At 40.1% G+C, this 19,812-nt stretch overlaps 1 protein-coding gene across 1 annotated transcript; it reads left to right on the top strand.

Annotated features, from left to right (window-relative positions):
• Positions 1 to 1,988: 1,988 nt before the first annotated feature.
• SLC25A46 (solute carrier family 25 member 46) lies at positions 1,989 to 15,559 on the top strand. Its single transcript, XM_064642384.1, has 8 exons — positions 1,989 to 2,370; positions 4,014 to 4,056; positions 6,348 to 6,405; positions 6,893 to 6,970; positions 7,610 to 7,710; positions 10,784 to 10,840; positions 11,284 to 11,341; positions 14,269 to 15,559. The coding sequence occupies exons 1-8, from the start codon at positions 2,121 to 2,123 to the stop codon at positions 14,845 to 14,847; spliced, it is 1,224 nt and encodes a 407-aa protein (XP_064498454.1). The 5' UTR covers positions 1,989 to 2,120; the 3' UTR covers positions 14,848 to 15,559.
• Positions 15,560 to 19,812: the final 4,253 nt, after the last annotated feature.

Below are 19,812 nucleotides of genomic sequence, written 5' to 3'. Positions count from 1 at the left end.
GTAGGGAGTTGTTTGGTGCTTCGCAGGGTTCTGCTGTCTCGTTCAGGGAAGTATTTAATTCATTTTTTTTTATTTATTCATTAGCTCTCTATTAACGGTGTATATTTGTAGGATACTTGTTTTAGGAGGTTTTTTTATCCCTGTTTCTCCCCCCCCCTCCCTTTTCCCTTTTTTCCTCTCGGGAGCTCCCTGTTGTATGTACAATATATTCAAATTGTATAGATAATTGTAAATATGTATTTTTGATAAATCCCGTTTTGTTTGGGCTTCTTTTGGTTTTTCTGTGGTTCATTTTTTTTCCTCACTTGAAAGAGCAGGAGGGGGGAGGGAACAGCTGGGACTTGGCAAGAAATCCAGGTCAAACTGATACAATCACAAGCCCCCAGGATTATACCACTTAGTAGTAGGTAGCCTTATTCCAGTAACCACTTAAACCAACGAGAATCTTTTCATTGCTTTAGGTCTGATTCCCATTTCCCACACATGTTTCTTCAACTCAGCTGAAGAACCGATTCTGAACTTTGTTTATCCATGGCTTTGCATTTATTAATCCTGTAACAAGCAATTACAGAATTTGGTACTCTGTTGTCAAAACCATTAAAACTGCATTAATGCAGTGTACACAGTATCATATATTGGCTTTGCCCTTTTTCCTGATTTTGATACAATTTGGTGTCATTCTCACGATTTGGAGGTATATCTAATTCTCCAGGTGTTCTGCCTTGGATTTTCAGACACCAGAGACAATGAGCATCGCTTAGTCTCCGAAGGCTGTTCCAAGGACAACCCTGAACGTGCTGAGAAGCAGCTGATCCCAGGGAGGAGGGAAATACTCCCAGTTGCTGCTCTCCTGAATCCACAGAACCAGCCTGCAAGGCTACCTACTCGGCTTGGGAGCAGTGTTGGTGAGTATTTTGCCTTCTCATGCCAGTTCACAGGAAAACCAGCTCTATGTGTTCATAAACGCTCAGCTACTCAGGAGGAATGAAACGAATAGATGAGTTTTGGTGACTGATTGAGTGACACATCATGGACAACAGAAGGCTGAAGTGGAGCTGTTACTGCATGGGCAGCAAAGGATTATCCAGCCATCCCACCTTCGAGTCAGCTCTGTGGAAAAACAAACCCTGAAAGACCCACTTAACTTCCAAACTTGTCTCTTTTGCCCAGATCACCCTTGATGGGTCAATACCCATGCTGGCAAGCACCAGCCAGTGACAGCACAGACATGCTGGATGTCAGCTCCCACTGTGAGGGAGAAATCCAGGAGTCTGGGGCACCTTCCAGCTTCCTTTGGATGATTCAGGGAGCTGTGGAGATGGACAGCAGAAGAATGTCACAGATCCAAGTCCAGACTCCCAGCAGACACTGGAAACCCCAGGCTGTCTTTTTTTGACTTCTGCCTAAGGGTTTACTTATGTATCTGATAAAATCCAGCTATTTTGGTCTGAATGACAGGATACCCAGGGTCCTACTTGGTGGATATCGTCTCATGGATGTTTTCCCACCCCGAAGATGGGTTTTTTGCTTTTCATGCAAACCACTTATCATGTGCAGACTGCTCTTTCAGACCATTCTGAAAATGGGTCACAGGGCTTCATGATGGTCTTTATCCCCTTCTCCAGTCCATGCCAACTTCTCCACCTCATTCCTGGGCTTCCACCTTACTGCGTTGTGTGCATCCCCAGGGATGGCAAAGAGGATGTTTGTTCCCGAGAAAGAGCTGCCCTGTCTTGTGGCACGGACTCCCTTCTGCAGCCATATCCTGTTCTTTCGCAGGGGTTCTACACGGAGAGCGCTCGGCAGGGGGAAGGCCGGGAACGGTGCTGGCACAGAATTCCCCACATTGTCGGAGGGTCCTCCACACCGCCAGAGGGCGCCCTCGCCAACCCTCACTCCGGACCGGACGCCCCGCCCAGAGACGGGCAAGCGGAGCGTCGCTACTGGCCCAGCGCCGCCGGCCCCGCCCCCTGGGGGTCACGCGCTCGGCCTCAGCGCGGCCGGAAGTGGCAGTCTGGGCGGCGGGTCCGGGTCCGGTGCCGGCCCCGAGCACGGCCCCCGCCCGGTCCCTTCCCGGTTCCCTCCCGGTCCCTCCCCGCCCCTTCAGCCACCCCCCAGCCATGCACCCGCGGCGCCCCGACGGCTTCGACGGCCTGGGCTACCGCGGAGGCGGCCGCGAGGAGCCGGGCCCGGGCGCCAGGCCCTTCGGCGGGTCGGAGCTGGGCCACTGGGTGACCACCCCGCCCGACATCCCCGGCAGCCGCAACTTGCACTGGGGCGAGAAGACGCCGCCGTACGGGGCCGGGACCCCTCTGGGCGGCGCCGGCCCCAACGAGGAGCCCAATCTCGGGGCGGGCGGCCCGGGCGCCGGTAAGGGGGGGCCCGGCCGGACTGAGCTCCGGCCCCCCGTGAGCCGGGTGAGGGCGGGCGGGCGGCGGCCCCGGGCTGTGCGCTCCTACGTGCTGGCGGTGCACAAGGGAAAAAAGAGTCCTTTAGAAGAAGAACTGCTCCACGATCGGTTGTTGCGCCCCAGCACCACGTAGTTCCCGTGGGTTTTGGGAGTGGCAGGACGCGCCACCCCCGCAGCTCCCGGTTGAGCCCATGTAAACAACATCCTGCAGGAATACTCCACCTTTTGTGAAGGCAGGAAGTGCCTCCTGGCCTCGGGTGTTTCTTTTAGGCAGTGTTGGTGTTTCAGGCTGTGTTCGTGCAGCTCGTTAGGCTGAGAACGAGCTGATGACATAAACCACCCTTGATAGCGAAGGAACTGTGGGACTGGTAGGATTTAAGGAAGCAACTGCGTTCAAGTCTTTTCCAGCAGAAACCCTCAGAACTGAAGTATCGTTTTAGGTCTTAATGGAATGGAGATGAATTAAGAAAAACTGTATTAATGCTACTGGACGTTGTCCTCTTTAATTAAAAGTATACTCGAGTATCTAAGTTTCATGAAATATTAATTTATCTGAAATTGAGTTACATTAGTAGACAAGTGAATTTTTTTAACCTGTAGTGCATTTTATTCAGGTCTTACAATGAGTACAACCCTTAGCTGGGCTTTTCATCCATGCAAGCACTGGTTAAAGCACTGTTTTAAGTATTCTGATGTACTTGGACACTGCCTTTTTTTTTCTGCTATCTCCTTATGAAGAGTATGTTCATTCTGCATTTTGGGGGACTGATGAGGAGTGGCTGTAATCACTGAATGCAGCTGCTGCAGATGGAGACTCTTACCATTGCTCTTGGGAGGGCTGCCACATCTGTGTGGAGTTCCACACAGTTACTGGCTTTATCCATGCTTTCAGGCTGCTTGCACCCTGAAAATTGTAGGGCTGAACATCAATTTTTAGTTGCCTTTACAGTTCTTACACTCTTTTTAAAATCTCTTGTGGTAATTCCCAATGTGCAAATGTCTGCCTGGTAGCAGACAACAGAGTCGGACTAATGAGTTCAAGGAGCTCTTGTTGCAATTTTAACAGTTCTCCAGTAACTAGATTTTTGCAAAGGACAAAATTATTTGTGGAGATAAACAACTGGTTTCAAAATTTGCTTTGTGTTGATGTTTGTTACTTCATCCATGGCTTTTTCGTGTTATTTTTCGCAAATTGGCTCCTTTTTACTCTTTCGGTTTTAGCATTATTTTCACCTCAGATATCTAAATTCAGAGTTACTGTAAACTGCCATGTATGTTAACTTTTTCAGTAGCTGGTTTGAGTTAAGAATTTTTTTAAATATTCTCTGTTTTAGTGCTCACTTTCTCTTTTTTTCCCTGTGAGACAAGCATAATTTTATGTATAAAAGCATGTACAAACTCAAATGCAGTCCAAAGTGCAAATATCCCTGGGGAAATAATTTTTTTATATTCTCTGTTGCTGAGCTGCCATAAATGTTGTGGTTTAGTGCTTGTAATTTTCTGAAGCAAGTACAGAATGAAATTAGTTTTTCAGATCCTGTGCAGGGCATTTTCTTCTGTTATATGGTTAGCACAGCTGTTTTTTTTAATTTTTTTTTTCCAGAACAGTTGAACAGATTTGCAGGCTTTGGAATTGGCCTTGCAAGGTAAGAGTTGTATTCACTGACAGTGAAGTAGTAAAACTCTTATTTGTCTTACAAACCCTACATATACTTTTGTATTGTGTTTTTATGCCAGTAGACTTCAGCAGTTGAAGTACCTGTAGAAACCTACTACCCAGAATCCATTTAGTTTTCTGTTCTCTTTAACTGTTGCTTAAAAATACTAAATCATCAATGAATGCAAGAAACAGTTTTTCATAAGTTGTGCCCAGGACATGAGTACCCTGTCTGAGCAACCTGAAAGTAATATCAGAGAACTTTTTTCACGTCTGCCACTTTAGTTACTCCTTTTAGGTAATGCAAATATTTTCTAACAAGATGAAAATGTCTTCAAGTGTGTTATCAAAATATGGGATCACCATGTTCATCTAGCCAAGTGGTCTGATAACCATTTTATTCCTTATTGTGGTGACACTGATCATTGATAATGTTTTTGAGAAAATGGTGGACTATAAAATATTTAACATTTTCAGAGGTTTAATTGTCAGGTGTAAGTATGATGATAAGCTGAGGATTTTTTGTAGGATGCCTTCTGAGTCATACTCACCTGATTAGGTTTTCCTTGGTCAAAGTATTAATGCAGTTTGTGAAAGGGTGGGAGTTATTTTTTTTTTGTCTTGGAAAAGTTAGAATTAAAAAAAGGTTTAACTCCTTGTTGACCTGAATGTGATACTTCTCAGAAAAAAGCGCTTCTCTCTTCAGAGTATGAGAATACTTCTGCCAGTTACTCAGTTCTGGACCAACATGGGAAGCTGTGTCAGTTCGGGTTCATACAGTGTACTTTTACTTGAAGAGGAGGACCTTTTTTTTTTTCTCTTGACCACCAGCCTGTCCTGCTCCTGTCCCTTAGTTATGACCCTTGATGCCAATCAGAACCTCTTTAACCTGTTTGACTCACTGAAACAGAGTCAGTGAAAGAGCGGGATTATTTTTTCCCTTTTCAGTTGGGTTGATATACCTGGGAGTTGACTAGCTCTGTAAACCAGCAGACACCAGTTGATGGGACCAGAGGGGGAAGGGATAAAGAGGGAGGACTAGGAATGACCATTTTTGTCGAGTAATGAGTTGCTGAAATTGGATCATCCCCTTCCATGGAACTGTTTATCCCTCTTCTCCCATTGCTTTCCTTCCAGTGGCTCAGCTTGCGCATTCAAGCTTGCCCCTTGATAAGCTTTTCATTTGTTAAATGGAGTGGAAGAGGAAGAACTAATCTCTCAAAACGTGTAAAGAGGAGTTTGATTTCTTTCCAACCTTGTCTAGCAGGAGACCTCAGGATGCTACCAGCACAGGAATGGAGCTATAGGGCAGGAACATGATCTCATTCAGGAGCAGAGATATGTTGTGATCTGTAGGTTTTGATTTAATTAAGCATGTCCGTTTTCCACATTCCACTAAAATGAACATGCAGTTTTTGTGAGGTTAGTTGAGTTGGCTACAGGGAAGGCTGAGTAGATACCAGCTGAAGTACAGGGAAGGTTTCACCTCTTTTGGTGTAAGCAAACTACTAAGTAGCTTAATAGTTATGAAACTGCGGGGTCAGTGCTTTCAGTGCTTTTCTGTGCCAGTTAGTACTTGTTTGTCTGGAGTTAAGAAACTTACCCCAGATGATCTTGTAGCTGTTACTTGGGATATTTAGAAAAATTCTGGATGTTTTGCTTTTCTAATCCGTATCCCAGGTTTGAACGACATACAGGTAAGTACTCTGATCACTCAGGCAACCTGAGATGGAATGAATAGTTTCTCTGCATGGCTGCAACCAGGAATCCTACTTTGAAAGTGAGAGAACTTTTCTATTAAGTTGTAATTGAAGTACAGCTTCTGGGAGCAGTGGAAGAGTTAGTTTTGGGCAGTAGTGTTTTCGATGAAAAAACAGTCAGCTGTTATTACCAGTCCTCTAGCCCTGCTAAGGAGAGTCTTGATTAATAATGTGGTAAGCAGAATGAACATAAACCCAGAAACTAATCCTTTTATAATTGTGGCTCTGGCCTATTTTGTTCTCTGATGCTTTGAGGAGAGAGAGCTTAAGAAATTTGGCTTGGTATTTTGCCTATAAAAATACATTCATACTACATATATATGTGGCTTTTTTGTAGCTGGTTCCTTTTGTAGTATTGGCAGGATATCAGGCAGCCATCAAAGATGCCCCATTAGTTCACTAGATATTACATGGTTTTTGCAAGTATTGATCTAGTGTTGTTAGAGAAAAATAACAAGCCTTATCTTTCTAAGAAATTTATAATGGCTTCTCATGCATTAAATACAATTTTCTTTGAAAGCCTATTTACAGAAAATGTGTTGGCACATCCCTGCATTGTTCTACGTCGTCAGTGTCAGGTATGTCTTTTATGTTACCTCTTCCAGTCAGAGCTCCTGTGTACGGTGGTATACTCCTTATACTGCATACTTCCATACCGTTATGAAAATAGAGAAATAAGCCTCACAATTTTTAGGGAGACACTGCTACATTAACTTGTTTTTATTTGTAGAATACATGTTTTCCATTCTGAGATTTAGCTCATCTTGAAAATCCTTAATCATTTTTTGGGCAGTGAAAGCAGTCTGCAGAGCAACTTCCAGATCCCCCAATTACAATTACATTTCTTTAATAGTTTCTGATTTATGCTTCCTTTATTGTTTACATTTTCACCGTACAAATACTTAAAAGTTCTACCTGTTTCCCTAAATTTCAGTGAGAATTTATTCATATTTTTAGCTGACCTTTACAGAGATAAAGTTCTTACTTTGGAAATGCTTTTATTCTTCAGAATTGTACCATCTACAAGTGTGTTACTAAAACTGCTACTACTTGTATTTTTAACAGGTTAATTATCATGCTCGGAATTACCATCTCACTCCATTTACTATTGTCAATATTATGTACTGCATCAATAAGACACAGGTCAGTATTTGGTGACAGGCTGTATCTGTAAGTCTTTATGTATTTGTTGTTTAAAAATATGGCCATTATAAGGGTTTATTATTTGGAGAAATGTTTCAAGAAGATCATTGTAAGTCATTTTTTTAAGAAGTATAGTAGTTAGTGGGGACAATTTGTAGATGTTGCAGAAAACAAAAGGTCCCTGAAACTTAATTTTTTTCATTAGTATTCTAAAAGATGATTAATCTTTATGTGGATAATAATAGTATCTAAGCAACTACTTTCAATGATAATATGGAATTAATTTCCAGTTCTGCATGGGAATGACAATCCTGAAACGCAGATGAGAAGGCAGTAAGAAAAGACTTTCTGAATTTCTTATGGATTTTTAATATCTCAAGGTCATTGTTGTCCATAGTAAATGGTGTTAAGTTTATAGTACGGAGTATTAACAGGGAGAGAGACACCTCCAAAATTGTTAACAACTCTTTGAAATTACTGAAAAGCAAATGTTTCTTTAGAGTTGAAAAGTATTTTATCACCTGAATTTGGTGATAAAGTTGAGCAGTAGAATTGTAGCCTTGCATGGTACGAATTTGCTGAAATTTTAAAATAATTAGTAAGTTTTTTGAGTTTTATATTGCGTATTTCAAAACGCAGGGTCCAAGAGCTCTCTGGAAAGGAATGGGCAGCACTTTCATTGTTCAGGGCATAACCCTGGGAACAGAAGGCATCATCAGTGAATTTACACCTTTGCCGAGGTACTGCATGGGATTTTTATTGCTTTACAAATTTATTATCAATTGTTGACCTGTATTAAAAGTTTTAGAAATGTAAGCATGTCTGAAATATGTTACTTCATGAGAATAGTCAGACATTGATTAAGTGTTTCCAAGCACGGTGTGGTTGTCTTGGCAAAGGCAACTTTGTAATCCATAAATACTGGGAGACTCTGTCTGGGAGCTTTGTATGTTTGGCGTGTCTGCTTACTGATCTGAGTATAGAAATACTGTAGCAAATAAGTCTTTGGTGTTATTTGACTGTAATATAAGAATAAATTTCTTGTTGTATTTTGGTTGGTATTGTGTGGTACTAGCAAGTACCATACCTAAGGTACAAATGCCGGGTCTCATTAATCTAAATACAGACAACTTGCACAGCTAAAAAGCCAGCACTGGCATTTTGCTGGACATTTGCACTGTTTTTGGTAGGTGAGAGAACAGAAGGGCCTGCATTAGTGAATGAGAAGACATGGTAAATAAGAGCCCATGTGACTGGAAGCTTTGTCTTCTGTCCTCCTTTACCAACAAATACATGTACTTTGTTCAATGTTCTCATAATGAAGGGGCTACAACTAAAAATGGCTGACTTAATTTAAAGAAGTGTTCACCATTCTACATCACTGGGTCCATCTGCTGCTCTAGAAGTTTAGTAATATCTTTTAGTTTGATTTGTGACTCTAATTTATGCTTTACTGTAACTCCAGAATTATGGTGAAATATCGTGATGTCTTTCTGCTTTGAGATACAAAACCAATAAAGAATTTTATTTTGAAGACTTTTTATTTTGTTTTATAATGATTCAGAGCTAACAGTAAGGGCTGACAACTGTAATAATATCTACTATCAGTTTTGTTGCAGATACATTAAGAGTAAGTAGGTTGTGTGTTTATTTTATAAAGTAATATAAGTAAAGTAAAATAGGGTAATGCAAGACTGAGTTCATCAAAAGTTAGAAAAAGGTGCTTTACATAAGTTGCAGGGAACAAGTGGAAGCCAATAGAATGATGAAGACCTGTCTTGGAAAATATATTGGGAGACAGGCAAGTAGTGGGGTTTATGGTTTAATTTTGAATGGAGCAGTGAACTTGAGAATCATGTTAGGTTTCAGAAGAGACAAGTGCCTGTTTTGAATATGTGGACAGAGACCAAGCATTTAAGGGACATGGAAACTAACCTGGTTTTAAAGACAAGAACTGTAGGTAGGCTGAATTGAACTACTCTTATGATGAATACATCCATACTAATAAAAGTAAGTCTTTGCAGGCTCAAAAGCACTAATAAAAGCATTTCCTACTTAAATTGGGTGGTGTGTGTATTTAAGGTTTTTAGTCAGCTCTGAATGTAACTGAAATTCCCAGGCATACACTTTCCTCTGAATGTGGCTTGTTCTAGTTTTTAAATACAGCTGTAGGGTATGCTTAAGTTCACACTCTATCGATTGTTTATATTTTCATAGTTCTGATCTCTGCTAAATGAGAGTAGCAATTTTCTTCTTGTGGGCCAGTTGTTCAGCAGTTGGTGGTGCTGTCAAAAGAAGCACCTCTTCTGGAACCAGCTGATTCCTTCCTCAGTGCTACTCCCATCTTTGTGCCAACACAGTATGTGAACAGTCAGGAAATGAACTGCACTAGGGAAGTGATCTGACTAAAATGGTTGTCTCGTTCATGCACCACCCCATGCTAATTTTCTACTGAGTATTCTCTCTTCCTTTTTAGTGGTGGCATATTTGGGCTGTCACGTGGAGGTAAAGGTTTATTGCTTACAGCAATCTGATTTAAAAGGTTATTTAACCACATTATCAGGATCCAAAGGACACAGGGAAGTGAAATGTCAATTCCAATTCTATATCATGGAATCATAAAAGAATACCCCTGTTTTAGGAGAGGGGTCCAGAAATGGATGTGAATGCAGTTCTGTACTAGACAAACTCATTCTGTAATTGTTCTTCCACTGCAGGGACAGTTGTACTGAGTGGATTGACAGGTTAAGCTTAGTTTGGGTGGTTTAATTTTCCACATCATTTAAGTATTATGGGTCAGTGAATATGATCCAAGTGTCTGAAATATATAATGGCAAAGATAATCCTCTGTTACTATGTTTAGGAAAGTGATAGGTACTGTAGCACAAAATTCTTGAGAAAGAGTAAAGAGTTGCCTTTCCTGGATTGGAGTTGTTGTGGCTGCAGGCAGTGGCTAAGTGCAATTCCTGGACAAGAATGGAAGATGAACACTTTATACCTTGTTATTAAAAATGCTAAGTCTAGTGTACCCAACAGTTGAGACAGAAGTATCTTTACCTCATAGCTGGACTATTTGCCATATGCATGGTAAGTACATGTGGTATTTAAGTTTTCTTGAGCTAGGTGGGTTTACATTTGCTGTCAAGTGGAATAGAAACATTTGCTGTTCATATTTTGAATTATGTAAAGATACTACTTTAAGGGAATGGGTTTCATGTCACCTTTGTGTTAGTCAGGTTTTATTTTATCAGGATATGCTATGGACTGGTCATAAGTCAAAAAGCTTGAGTTACATCTGTACAGAATTACTATGCAGCTTCTAGCTTGATCTCTTGTTCCTGTCTAACTGCGTCAGAATGAGATTTAAGTTTTCAGAAAAGAAACAACAGGGTAAACATAACCTTAAAGAACAGAAAGGCATAGCTGAACCAAAACGTAGTAAAAATTCTGTGTTGATAAAGGAAAAGTATTGAGATTTTAAAATCCAGTATTCCCTGAAATTGCTTTAAGAGTTAGTGTATAAGAATGCAAAATAAATGCAAAAGACTAAAACCAGTTGCTGTGAGAGCTACACACACCTTATTAATTAATAGCTGAAACCTTTTTTGATCAAATGTCTGACAGGCCTGAATAAGTTCTAGAAGTTAAGCATGATTTATTAAATGTTTTGCTCTGTCTTTCCAATATGAGAAATCCTGCAACATAAACCAATAGTAGAACGCCAGTGTGAAAAATGGATATTGACACCCATGGGAGAAATGCTTGAGAATTATATGTTCTTATTCATATTGTGGTAAATACTTTTCTTTTTAGGGAGCTTTCACATAAATGGAACTTCAAGCAGATAGGTGGACATCTTTTACTCAAAGGGTAAGTATAGCAGGTGTTACTACCTTATGTCTAATTATCTAAACATTAAAAAAACTACTAAACGTATATTAGTTTAGTCTGCAGCTATGGTTACTTGACAAATTTTCAATTGATTTTTTGAACAATCTAGATTGCATACACCACTTTCACAGATCCCTGTGCCCGTCTAGAACTGGACTGATTTAAAAGATTAGATTCTTCTAATCTTTCTAATTAGAACTGAATCAGTCTGATCACATGGAAATAGAATTTAGCAGAACTTCTGTCTGAAGTTTATCTCAACTTATTGATGTGTGTTTTAGTAATTGAATAATTGAGTCATGCTTTGTTAACTTTCTCTTAGGAATAATTTGGTTGCTAATTTTATCAACTTTCATGTGCTTGTTTGGCTGAAATTAGAGTAATTGTCATGACCTTAATTGTTATCTTGTTGATTTCTACAGTTTAACGCATGTGATAGCAATGCCTTTTTATTCTGCGAGCCTGATTGAAACTGTACAGGTAATTTACGTATATTTACAACAATTAACAAGATCCTGTTATTCTGTTTATAGATTAGATTATGCAGAGAAGTAAATCTTTGACTTTGAATTCAACTTTGTTACAGTGATTGCATTTGTTTTGCTTGAGGCTGTTAGAACTTATTTATTAACTGAGATAAAAAATGTTTACTGTGAAGGGTATATTAGGGTACTATCTTAACTCTCAATCTAGAATTAGAAAGAACATTTAATATAGATAGTTGGCATATATTATGTATGCAGTAAGGACATGTTACATCTATATGTTCTAGGAGTTTTCTCGTGAAGTTTTGAAAAGACTTCGTAAGCAAGTTGTTGCAGTGATCTCCTACCCCCCTCCACCACTCTATAACAACTATGAAGTTTTTCTAGTAATTCAGTTGGATTTTTTGATGAAATACTGACCACTACTCTTTCAGGACCGCTTTTATTTAATCCACTTCTAAGTTTTCATCTAGTTCTTCCTTAGCCATGAAAATTAGTATCTGGACCTGTCAGTTAGGATACAGCTTATCTTGTTCTGTAGCTGTACAGAGTAACCTATAGCAAGTGTATTGCAGACTGCCTTTCCCGGAAGTGTTGCAGCTCTTTCTGGAGAAGGGGCAGGGTTTAGCTGTGCACAAGTGTTCCAGGGTAATTCTGCCACAGATCTCTGTATAATGAGTTGCACTTAACTAACATGCTAGTATCTTTGTGCAGCCAGTGGAACTCTCTTTGTAAAGTGAGCTCTCGTGCAGACGATGCAGGACAGTCACTGTTGTGTCATTCAGTCATCAAAATAATTTTCATTCATGACATGAACAAGTAAGTACTGTCAAGACTGTTTGCTGGGGTATGTCTCCAAAATGGCGCTTTTTCTGTGGAGAAGGCTGACTTCTACAGTTTCTTAGTTTCAGCATGTACTTTACTGGCCTGGACTCTTAAGGGGCAGAATTCTGCTCTGTGCAGAAGATCCAGGCTTAAATGAGCCAGAAGGTACTAGGAGAGCTTTTCTGTCTGAACTGGCTACATTATGGATTAACAGGACAGGTGAGATTAAATGTCTATGCAGAGAGAGGCTTAGAGAGACTTCCAGCAACAAACTTTCTTTCTCTGAAGTTACTCTGTATTTAGGAAACCCTGTCTCCTCTTGAATTATTTTAAAAATACAGCCTGAGGGGATTGCATTTGTGGAAGACTTGGGATACTTAGCTGATCTCATAATGGAAAGCTGTTGGAACTCAGACTCCCTTAATTACTGGGGAATGGCTCTACCCTGAACATACCATAATTCTGGAACTAGAAACTGTGGCAGAACACTGTCCATGTCCCTTGAGTTCATAGCAGGCCACAGAATGGAATGTTACATTTGTGTATCTTACTGCTTGTATTTTTGTTGGAAAGGATGTTATTTTATCTGTGTTGTTGGACATGGGTAATTATTTACCAATAAATGATAAAAGAGAACGTGATTTAGAGCCTGTGTTCTGTTTGCAAAGTGACTGTAAAGTTTCTTTGCTAGAAAGCAGCTTAATAGGAAAACAATCAAAAGGCAAACCAGCATCTCTTCCAGCCTTTTAGATTGGCAACCATCTCTGTAAAGAGAGCATTTGTGGAGATTTTATTTAAGCTGTATTAATTAGTGGAGGGGAGGAACTTGGCTGGCCAGTTTTACGTTATATCCCTGTACCGCATGAGGACAATGACCAGTAACAAACTAGAAAAGTTGTAAAGATTGTGGGATTTGCTACTAAGAGGTTTGTATTGACTTTGATTGTCTTAATTCTGGTAAGCCATACTGTTCAACAGCATTTGACAATTCTCCAGGTAAATACATTTTATCAAAATAGCTGTAAATGGTAGACATTCGGAGCTGCTACATTACTGCTTTTGTCATTAACACCTCAAACCTCACGGTGGCGTTATTTGAGTAAAGCAAGAACGGTTTTGAAGTGCAATGACCAGCAATGTCGGGAAGAAAAAGAGTCAGGAGAGGTTGTGATGCTTAATTTGCATTTAGAGTCTGAAACAACGGTATGTTCTCAGGTTTTTTAGTTGGTTTCTCTCTTGTGCATTAGTGACCATGAAGGCTTTGCAGGCTGTTTAGTCCTTCCTCAGAATGCTGAGGAATATTCTGGTGGTCTGTCCCAGCATGAGGTCAGGACACAGCCCACATGGACTCAGAGACTTGGGCACTCAGGAGAGCACCCAAATCTTGAATTTCAGATGTAAACCACATGATAAAATACTGGAATTTGTATAAGCATTAGAAGGGGAAACAATGTTTATAGCTTAATCCTGCGCTCATAGATGGAATGTAACAGAGTAAGTAACTATGGATTTTTAGTTCAGCTACATGAACAAGATAATTATCTCTTTACTAACAGACAGCATGGGTAAAGAATACTGTTTTCAATGCATATAATGCAATGGAAACATGGAAAGCTGAGCCTATTAAATTCATATTAAAAATGACCTTTGAACTCTAGTTATAGAAGTCTTTACTATGTACAGTCAAGTTCAGAGGTTATGGTCATAGTCCTTAAAGTAAAGGAATTTTGAATTAGATAAATACTTTCTTGCATTTTGCTCCAGAACTAGTCATTCCAAGTTCATGACCTTTTGCAGACTGATGCTTTCAACAGTCAGCTGAAGGTTGAGTTTCTTTGATAGAAACACAACTGCAGTATACATTAAAAAAAAAACCTCTTCAGGATGGGTTCATTTTTTTAAAAGAATGAATTAACTGAATGCTCTCAAGAGTGTTATAGAAAAAGGATTTTTATTTAGACAGCTGTGTGGACATGTGGCATGCAAATGCTTAACTGTTTTTTTTAAAAAGTTCATCAGTGATGAAGTATGAGAGTGGATGTCAGGATGGTTCTGAAGTGGTCAGCACGAGTTGTAACTACTTCTTTATGCTTGTAGAGTGAAATAATTCGAGATAATCCTGGCATCCTGGACTGCGTGAAAGAAGGAATTGGCAGAGTTGTAGGCCTGGGAGTGCCCCATAGCAAGCGCCTCCTCCCTCTGATGGTCCTGACTTTCCCAACTGCTGTACATGGAGTTCTTCACTACGTCATCAGTTCCATCGTCCAGAAGCTTGTTTTGTTTGTTCTGAAAAGGGGTAATTCCCACAACCTTCCAACTGAGAGCTCCACTTCTGTGCAAAGCATGCTGGATGCGTATTTCCCAGAACTGATTGCTAGCTTTGCTGCCAGCCTTTGTGCTGATGTCATGCTTTACCCACTGGAAACAGTTTTACACCGCCTTCATATTCAAGGGACACGCACAATAATTGACAATACAGACCTTGGCTATGAAGTGCTTCCAATCAATACTCAGTATGAGGGAATGAAAGACTGCATAAATACTATAAAACGGGAAGAAGGAATGCAAGGTTTTTATAAAGGATTTGGAGCAGTTATAGTACAGTATACCTTGCATGTGGCTGTTTTACAGCTTACCAAAATTATTTACTCAACAGTGCTTCAAAACGTTTCTTAATCTGCCCAGGTCTGGATCTGGCAAAGTGGTCGTGATTGACTTGCTAGCCTAGTTGTTTAAAATGGCTTAGAAAATGAACTTTGAAGAATCCACTCAATGGATTCTCCTTACACTGTAAAACAACTTGTTTTAAAAATGGGGATATAGTTTCCGAAGTGTAATTAAAAAAGTACTGTTTAAAAGTGATAGACACAAATTGAGTACATCATATGCAGTCATAAAAGGGGATCAGATTTCAAATGTGATTGCAGTGAGAATTTATCTTTCACCAGTTCACTGACTGATATGGATATGAGTTGTTAATATCTGTTAATATCTGCTTTATAAGCATCACATCTGATATTTAATATGGACTGTTAGCCAGTTCAAAGGAATTTATTTTCTTAAGTTGTAAGAACTTCCAAGTGGGGGACTGATGGCTTTACTTGTCTTTTAAAAATGTTTCCAACGTCGCCGTTAATGAAACTGCGAGTTAAATAGAAACTGTAAAAGTAACTTAAGTAGACTTAAATGTCATAACTTACAGGTACATAGACTACTTATTTTGCTGCAGCATGGCAGAAGATGACTTAGGGAATCTTTTGCTTTTTATGAAAACAATGAAAAATGGATTTTGGGCAAAGTTGCACCAAATGCAAATTTGACTGTCTTGCAGTTTGTTTGCAAGGCTTACAATGACTAAGGTGCGTGAATAAAGCAAATTGGAAACTGATGTGTGCATGTGTAAGTGCCATTTGTAGTTGACTTTCCACTGATAACTTCAGGGTTTAGTTTCACTGCTACTTCATATGAAAGTAAAATAATCTTACAAATGTGTATAGTAGTAGTGGTGTTCAAAGTGTACAGAAAGCTTAAAAAAACAATTGGCTTTTTCTAGAGTTTCTCTTTTTTTAGATCAGAGTTCTGTGCAAAATCATCTGTTTACTATTTAGCACTGATGTCCTTCATTTAAAGTCTCTGCTAGATTAAATATTTTGCAGAGCAGAGTTAAGTCTGTTTATGTGCAAGCGAACCACTGAAATGTATAATTTTTGCCCTCTTCCCCTTCAGACTCAGCCTGAAAATCATTTCTGATCATTCTAAATAACTCAGTCCTTGGTTTCATCACTAAATATTGGGGGGAGGAGGGAGAGAGATGGTTTTCAGCAAATGAAACAAGCATGTGGAAAGTCACTTTTAAATTATATGAGAGGCTGTTGCTTTTTTCACATTCATGTGGCAAGTCTGTTTTTGTGAATGCTGTAAATTGATCTGCATTTTAATCATAAATCATTGTGTAGTTATCACTTATGGAAAGTAGTCATGGCAAAATAATGCAAAGATATTGCTGTTCATAAGTTCTGACTTTAAATCAGGTCTACTTTATTATTAATCTAACTTTCATGTATTTTAAATGCATAAGTGTTGAAATGGAAAGTATAGTGAACTCAGAAACTGGTTTGTTTTGAAATATTGTTAATTGCAAATTTAGTGTATAGCGTATGAAATAAAATGAGAATTCACTGTATTATAAAGTAATTCACCAAAGAGGCATGTAAAGGATTCCTGATTTGTGTGTTATGTTTTACTGTATAGACTTCAAAGTGGCTTTTTCAAGTTCCTTAACTTTCCTAAGTGCAAGAATATGTTGAATTAAACTACATGCAAAAGCTTGGGTAAAATATTCAATTCCTGGGTTGGTTTCTTTTAAAATTTCTATGAATATCAAGAAAGCCATGTCAGAGAATCATCCAGACTGGAGGGGACCTCAGCAAGTCATCTAGTCCAAATTCCTGCTCTAAGCAGGGACAACATTGACTTCAACCCAGATTGTGCAGGCCCTTGTCCAGTCAAGTTTTAAAATCCAACTTTTAATACATAAAACTGACTTTTTCCAAGGTGTTCAGTTCAACTGACGCTAACTATTCCATCACAGATGCCTTGAGGAAATAACTAAGTGCATGTTGGAGACCAGCACTTGGTAGATGTATCTGTGAAATTGAGCAATAATGCTTTTATAGGAATAAAATTTTAGGGCATTTTGCCATATGAAATGGAGGAGATGCCTTTGTATATTCTGCAAGGGGGAAGATGAATTCTCAAAATAGCACTGGATACTGTGCTGTAATACTGTGTCAAACACTCGTTTTCATTGCTGGAAGTTTTACAGTTCTACTCTATAGAATCAGATCTGTAACTTTAAGCAGGGTGAGAAAGAATGCATGAATACTCTACTGTCAATGTAGAGTAGCTGTTCCATATTGGAAAAAACAGTTGCTTTGGGCTATTCTTTTTTGGTCCTCTTCCCATTAGTTAGAATGAACATGTTTAGATTCTTCATATATACTTTTTTTATCTTCCAAAAGAAGTAATACTCTTTGTCCAGAGTTGCTGGGTTTTTTTGCCCATGCAAAAATGTCAGTCAATGTGGGCTGAAAAAATATTTTTAACCTTTTAAATCATAAGAGTACTGTTAATGTTTCTGTTTTTCATGTGGATCATAAGTCTAAGTACTCTGTTTTTAGCTCCCAAGTGATCAATAGGTGGCTTTAGCAAGATGTACCACTGAAAATTACAAAATACAGAATTACTGTAGAAAGTACATTGCTCTGGAGTATGAAAAATTCTTATGTATTTCTTCTTCCAGATACAAAAACCTACTTTTTTGTACCTTGTTTTTCTTGCTACTTTTATTTTTTTTAATCTATAAAGAAGACAGCTGATTTCAGGAAGGTAAATGTTACTGAAGAAAGACAGCCTCTTTAATATTTCCCTCCAGTGAAGAATTACTTTGCTTCTTATCCACGTTTCTTAAAATGAAAACGTTCATGTCCATAACTGACAACAGACCAGGCAGGAAACTGAGCTACAAGGCCTGCTGGAAACAGGCAATTATCTGCCTGTGTTATTTCATGCACTGCATTAGAGGTCATGCTTGGCTTTTAGTTGTGTTAAAACAGTGCTTTTAGATCTAGTGTTTGTGCCAGTGCTCTTTTTCTTCTGCAACGTTCCAGCTATACTCATTCTTTTTAGCAGATACTGTTTGGGGCACACGTGAGTGGATCTAGGTCTGGGTTCTGTCTGTCATAACGTGACAGACATGTGCAGTGGGTTTTACAGATTTGTGCAGAATTTGTAAGACTCAAAATTATGTGCTTTTATTAGCTTCTCTGAATTTAGCTGCGTGTTCAAAGCAAGTATATGTGAGATATTCCTCTGATATGGTCATTCAGTGGATATATGCCTGCCGAATCATAGAATATCCTGAGTTGGAAGGTACCTAGCCCAAGAGTCATCAAAGTCCAACTCCTAATGATGCACAGGACAGCCCCAAAAATCACACCATGTGCCCGAGAGTATTGTCCAAACACTTCTTGAACTCTGTCAGGCTTGATGCTGTGACCGCTTCCCTGGGCAGCCTGTTTCAGTGCCCAGCGCAAACCGCCCCTGACATAGCTCCATACCATTCCCTCACATCGCTCCATGCCATTCCCTCACATCCTGTCACTGGTCACAAGAGAAAAGAGATCAGTGTCTGCCCTTCTGCTACCCCTCATGAGGAAGTTGTAGACTGCATTGAGGTCTCCCCTCAGTCTCCTCCAGGCTGAACAGGCCAATTGCCTTCAGCCGCTCCTCATACGGCTTACCCTCAAGGCCCTTCACCATTTCTGTTGTCCTCCTTTGGACACTGTCTAGTAGCTTAATGTCTTTTTATATTGTGGAGCCCAAAACTGCACACAGGGTAGTGGGACAATCCCCTCCCTCGACCAGCTGGTGATGCTTTGCCTGGTGCCCCCCAGGACAGGGTTGGCCCTCCTGGCTGCCAGGGCACTGCTGACTCATATTCAACTTGCCATTGACCAGGACCCCCAGCTCCATTTCCATGGGGCTGCTCTCCAGCATCTCATTTCACAGCCTGTCAGTACATCTGGGGTTGCCCCATCCCAGGTTCAAATTCTGGCACTTTCCCTTGTTGAACTTCACATAGTTAGTTGGTGGTTGCCTGTCTCCCTAATTTGTCAAGGTCTCTCTGCAGGGCCTTCCTGCCCTGGAGGGAGTCAACAGCTCCTCCCAATTAATTGTCTAAAGCCAACTTACTTGATGTACCTTTGAGTCCTGCATCCAAGTCATTTATGAGGATGTGGAAGAGCACTGGCCCTTGAATGGAGCCCTGTGGAACCCCACTATTGACAGGTCACCAGTTTGATGTCACCCCATTCGCTATAACCCTTTGTGCTTTGTGCCTCACCCATCAGCCAGTTGCTCACTCATTGCATGACGTGTTTATCTGCCTGTGGGCTGGACATCTTGTCCAGAAGGATCCTGTGAGAGACAGTATTGAAAGCTTTACTGAAATCTAAGATTTGTATCAACTGATTTCCCTTGGTCAGCCAGGTAGGTTACCTTGTCATAAAAGGAAATCAGGTTTGACAAACGGGACTTGACAAACATGGAGCCATGCTGGCTGTAACCTATGACTACATTGTCCTTCAGGTATCCAGAAGATCCCTAAAACATCTGGATGATAACTTCTTGTTGTAGGTACTAAAGGACCTGACTAGGAAAGATGCTCTCCTTGATTTGTTGCTCTTTAACAGAGCAGGTCTTGTGGGCTAATTGGTGATCAGTGGCTTTCTTGGCCACAGCATCCATGAAGTAATTGAGTTTAAAAACTGGTGACAAAAGGAAAAGTGCCAGCAAAACTTCAACCCTGGACATGAGGAAAGCAGACTTCAGCAACTATATGGTTAGGTTCCTGGGAAAACATTTCGTGAGGTGGAGTCCATCAGTGCTGGTCACTTTTTAAGCACCACCTCTGAAGGACACAGAAACAGGCAATTCCAAAATGTTGGAGGTCAAGAAGGTAAGGCAGAAGGCCAGCTTGGCTGAGCAAGGATCTTCTTTTGGAGCTAAAGCAAAAAAAGAAGGTGTATGCCCAGTGGAAGCAAGGTCAGGTAACATGGGAGGAATACAGAGAGGCTGCTT

The sequence above is a fragment of the Pseudopipra pipra genome, chromosome Z (genome assembly GCF_036250125.1).
Source record: "Pseudopipra pipra isolate bDixPip1 chromosome Z, bDixPip1.hap1, whole genome shotgun sequence".
Classification (NCBI taxonomy): domain Eukaryota; kingdom Metazoa; phylum Chordata; class Aves; order Passeriformes; family Pipridae; genus Pseudopipra; species Pseudopipra pipra.
The sequence above is the reverse complement of the archived record's forward strand: the minus strand, read 5'-3'. Positions and strand labels throughout refer to the sequence as shown.

Excerpts from the sequence above, each read along its gene's own strand:
- SLC25A46 (XM_064642384.1), top strand. The coding sequence starts at position 2,121 with ATGCACCCGCGGCGCCCCGACGGCTTCGACGGCCTGGGCTACCGCGGA. Across the intron at positions 2,371-4,013 it reads GGCGGGCGGCCCGGGCGCCG|AACAGTTGAACAGATTTGCA; the intron begins GTAAGGGGGGGC and ends TTTTTTTTCCAG. Across the intron at positions 6,406-6,892 it reads TTCTACGTCGTCAGTGTCAG|GTTAATTATCATGCTCGGAA; the intron begins GTATGTCTTTTA and ends TATTTTTAACAG.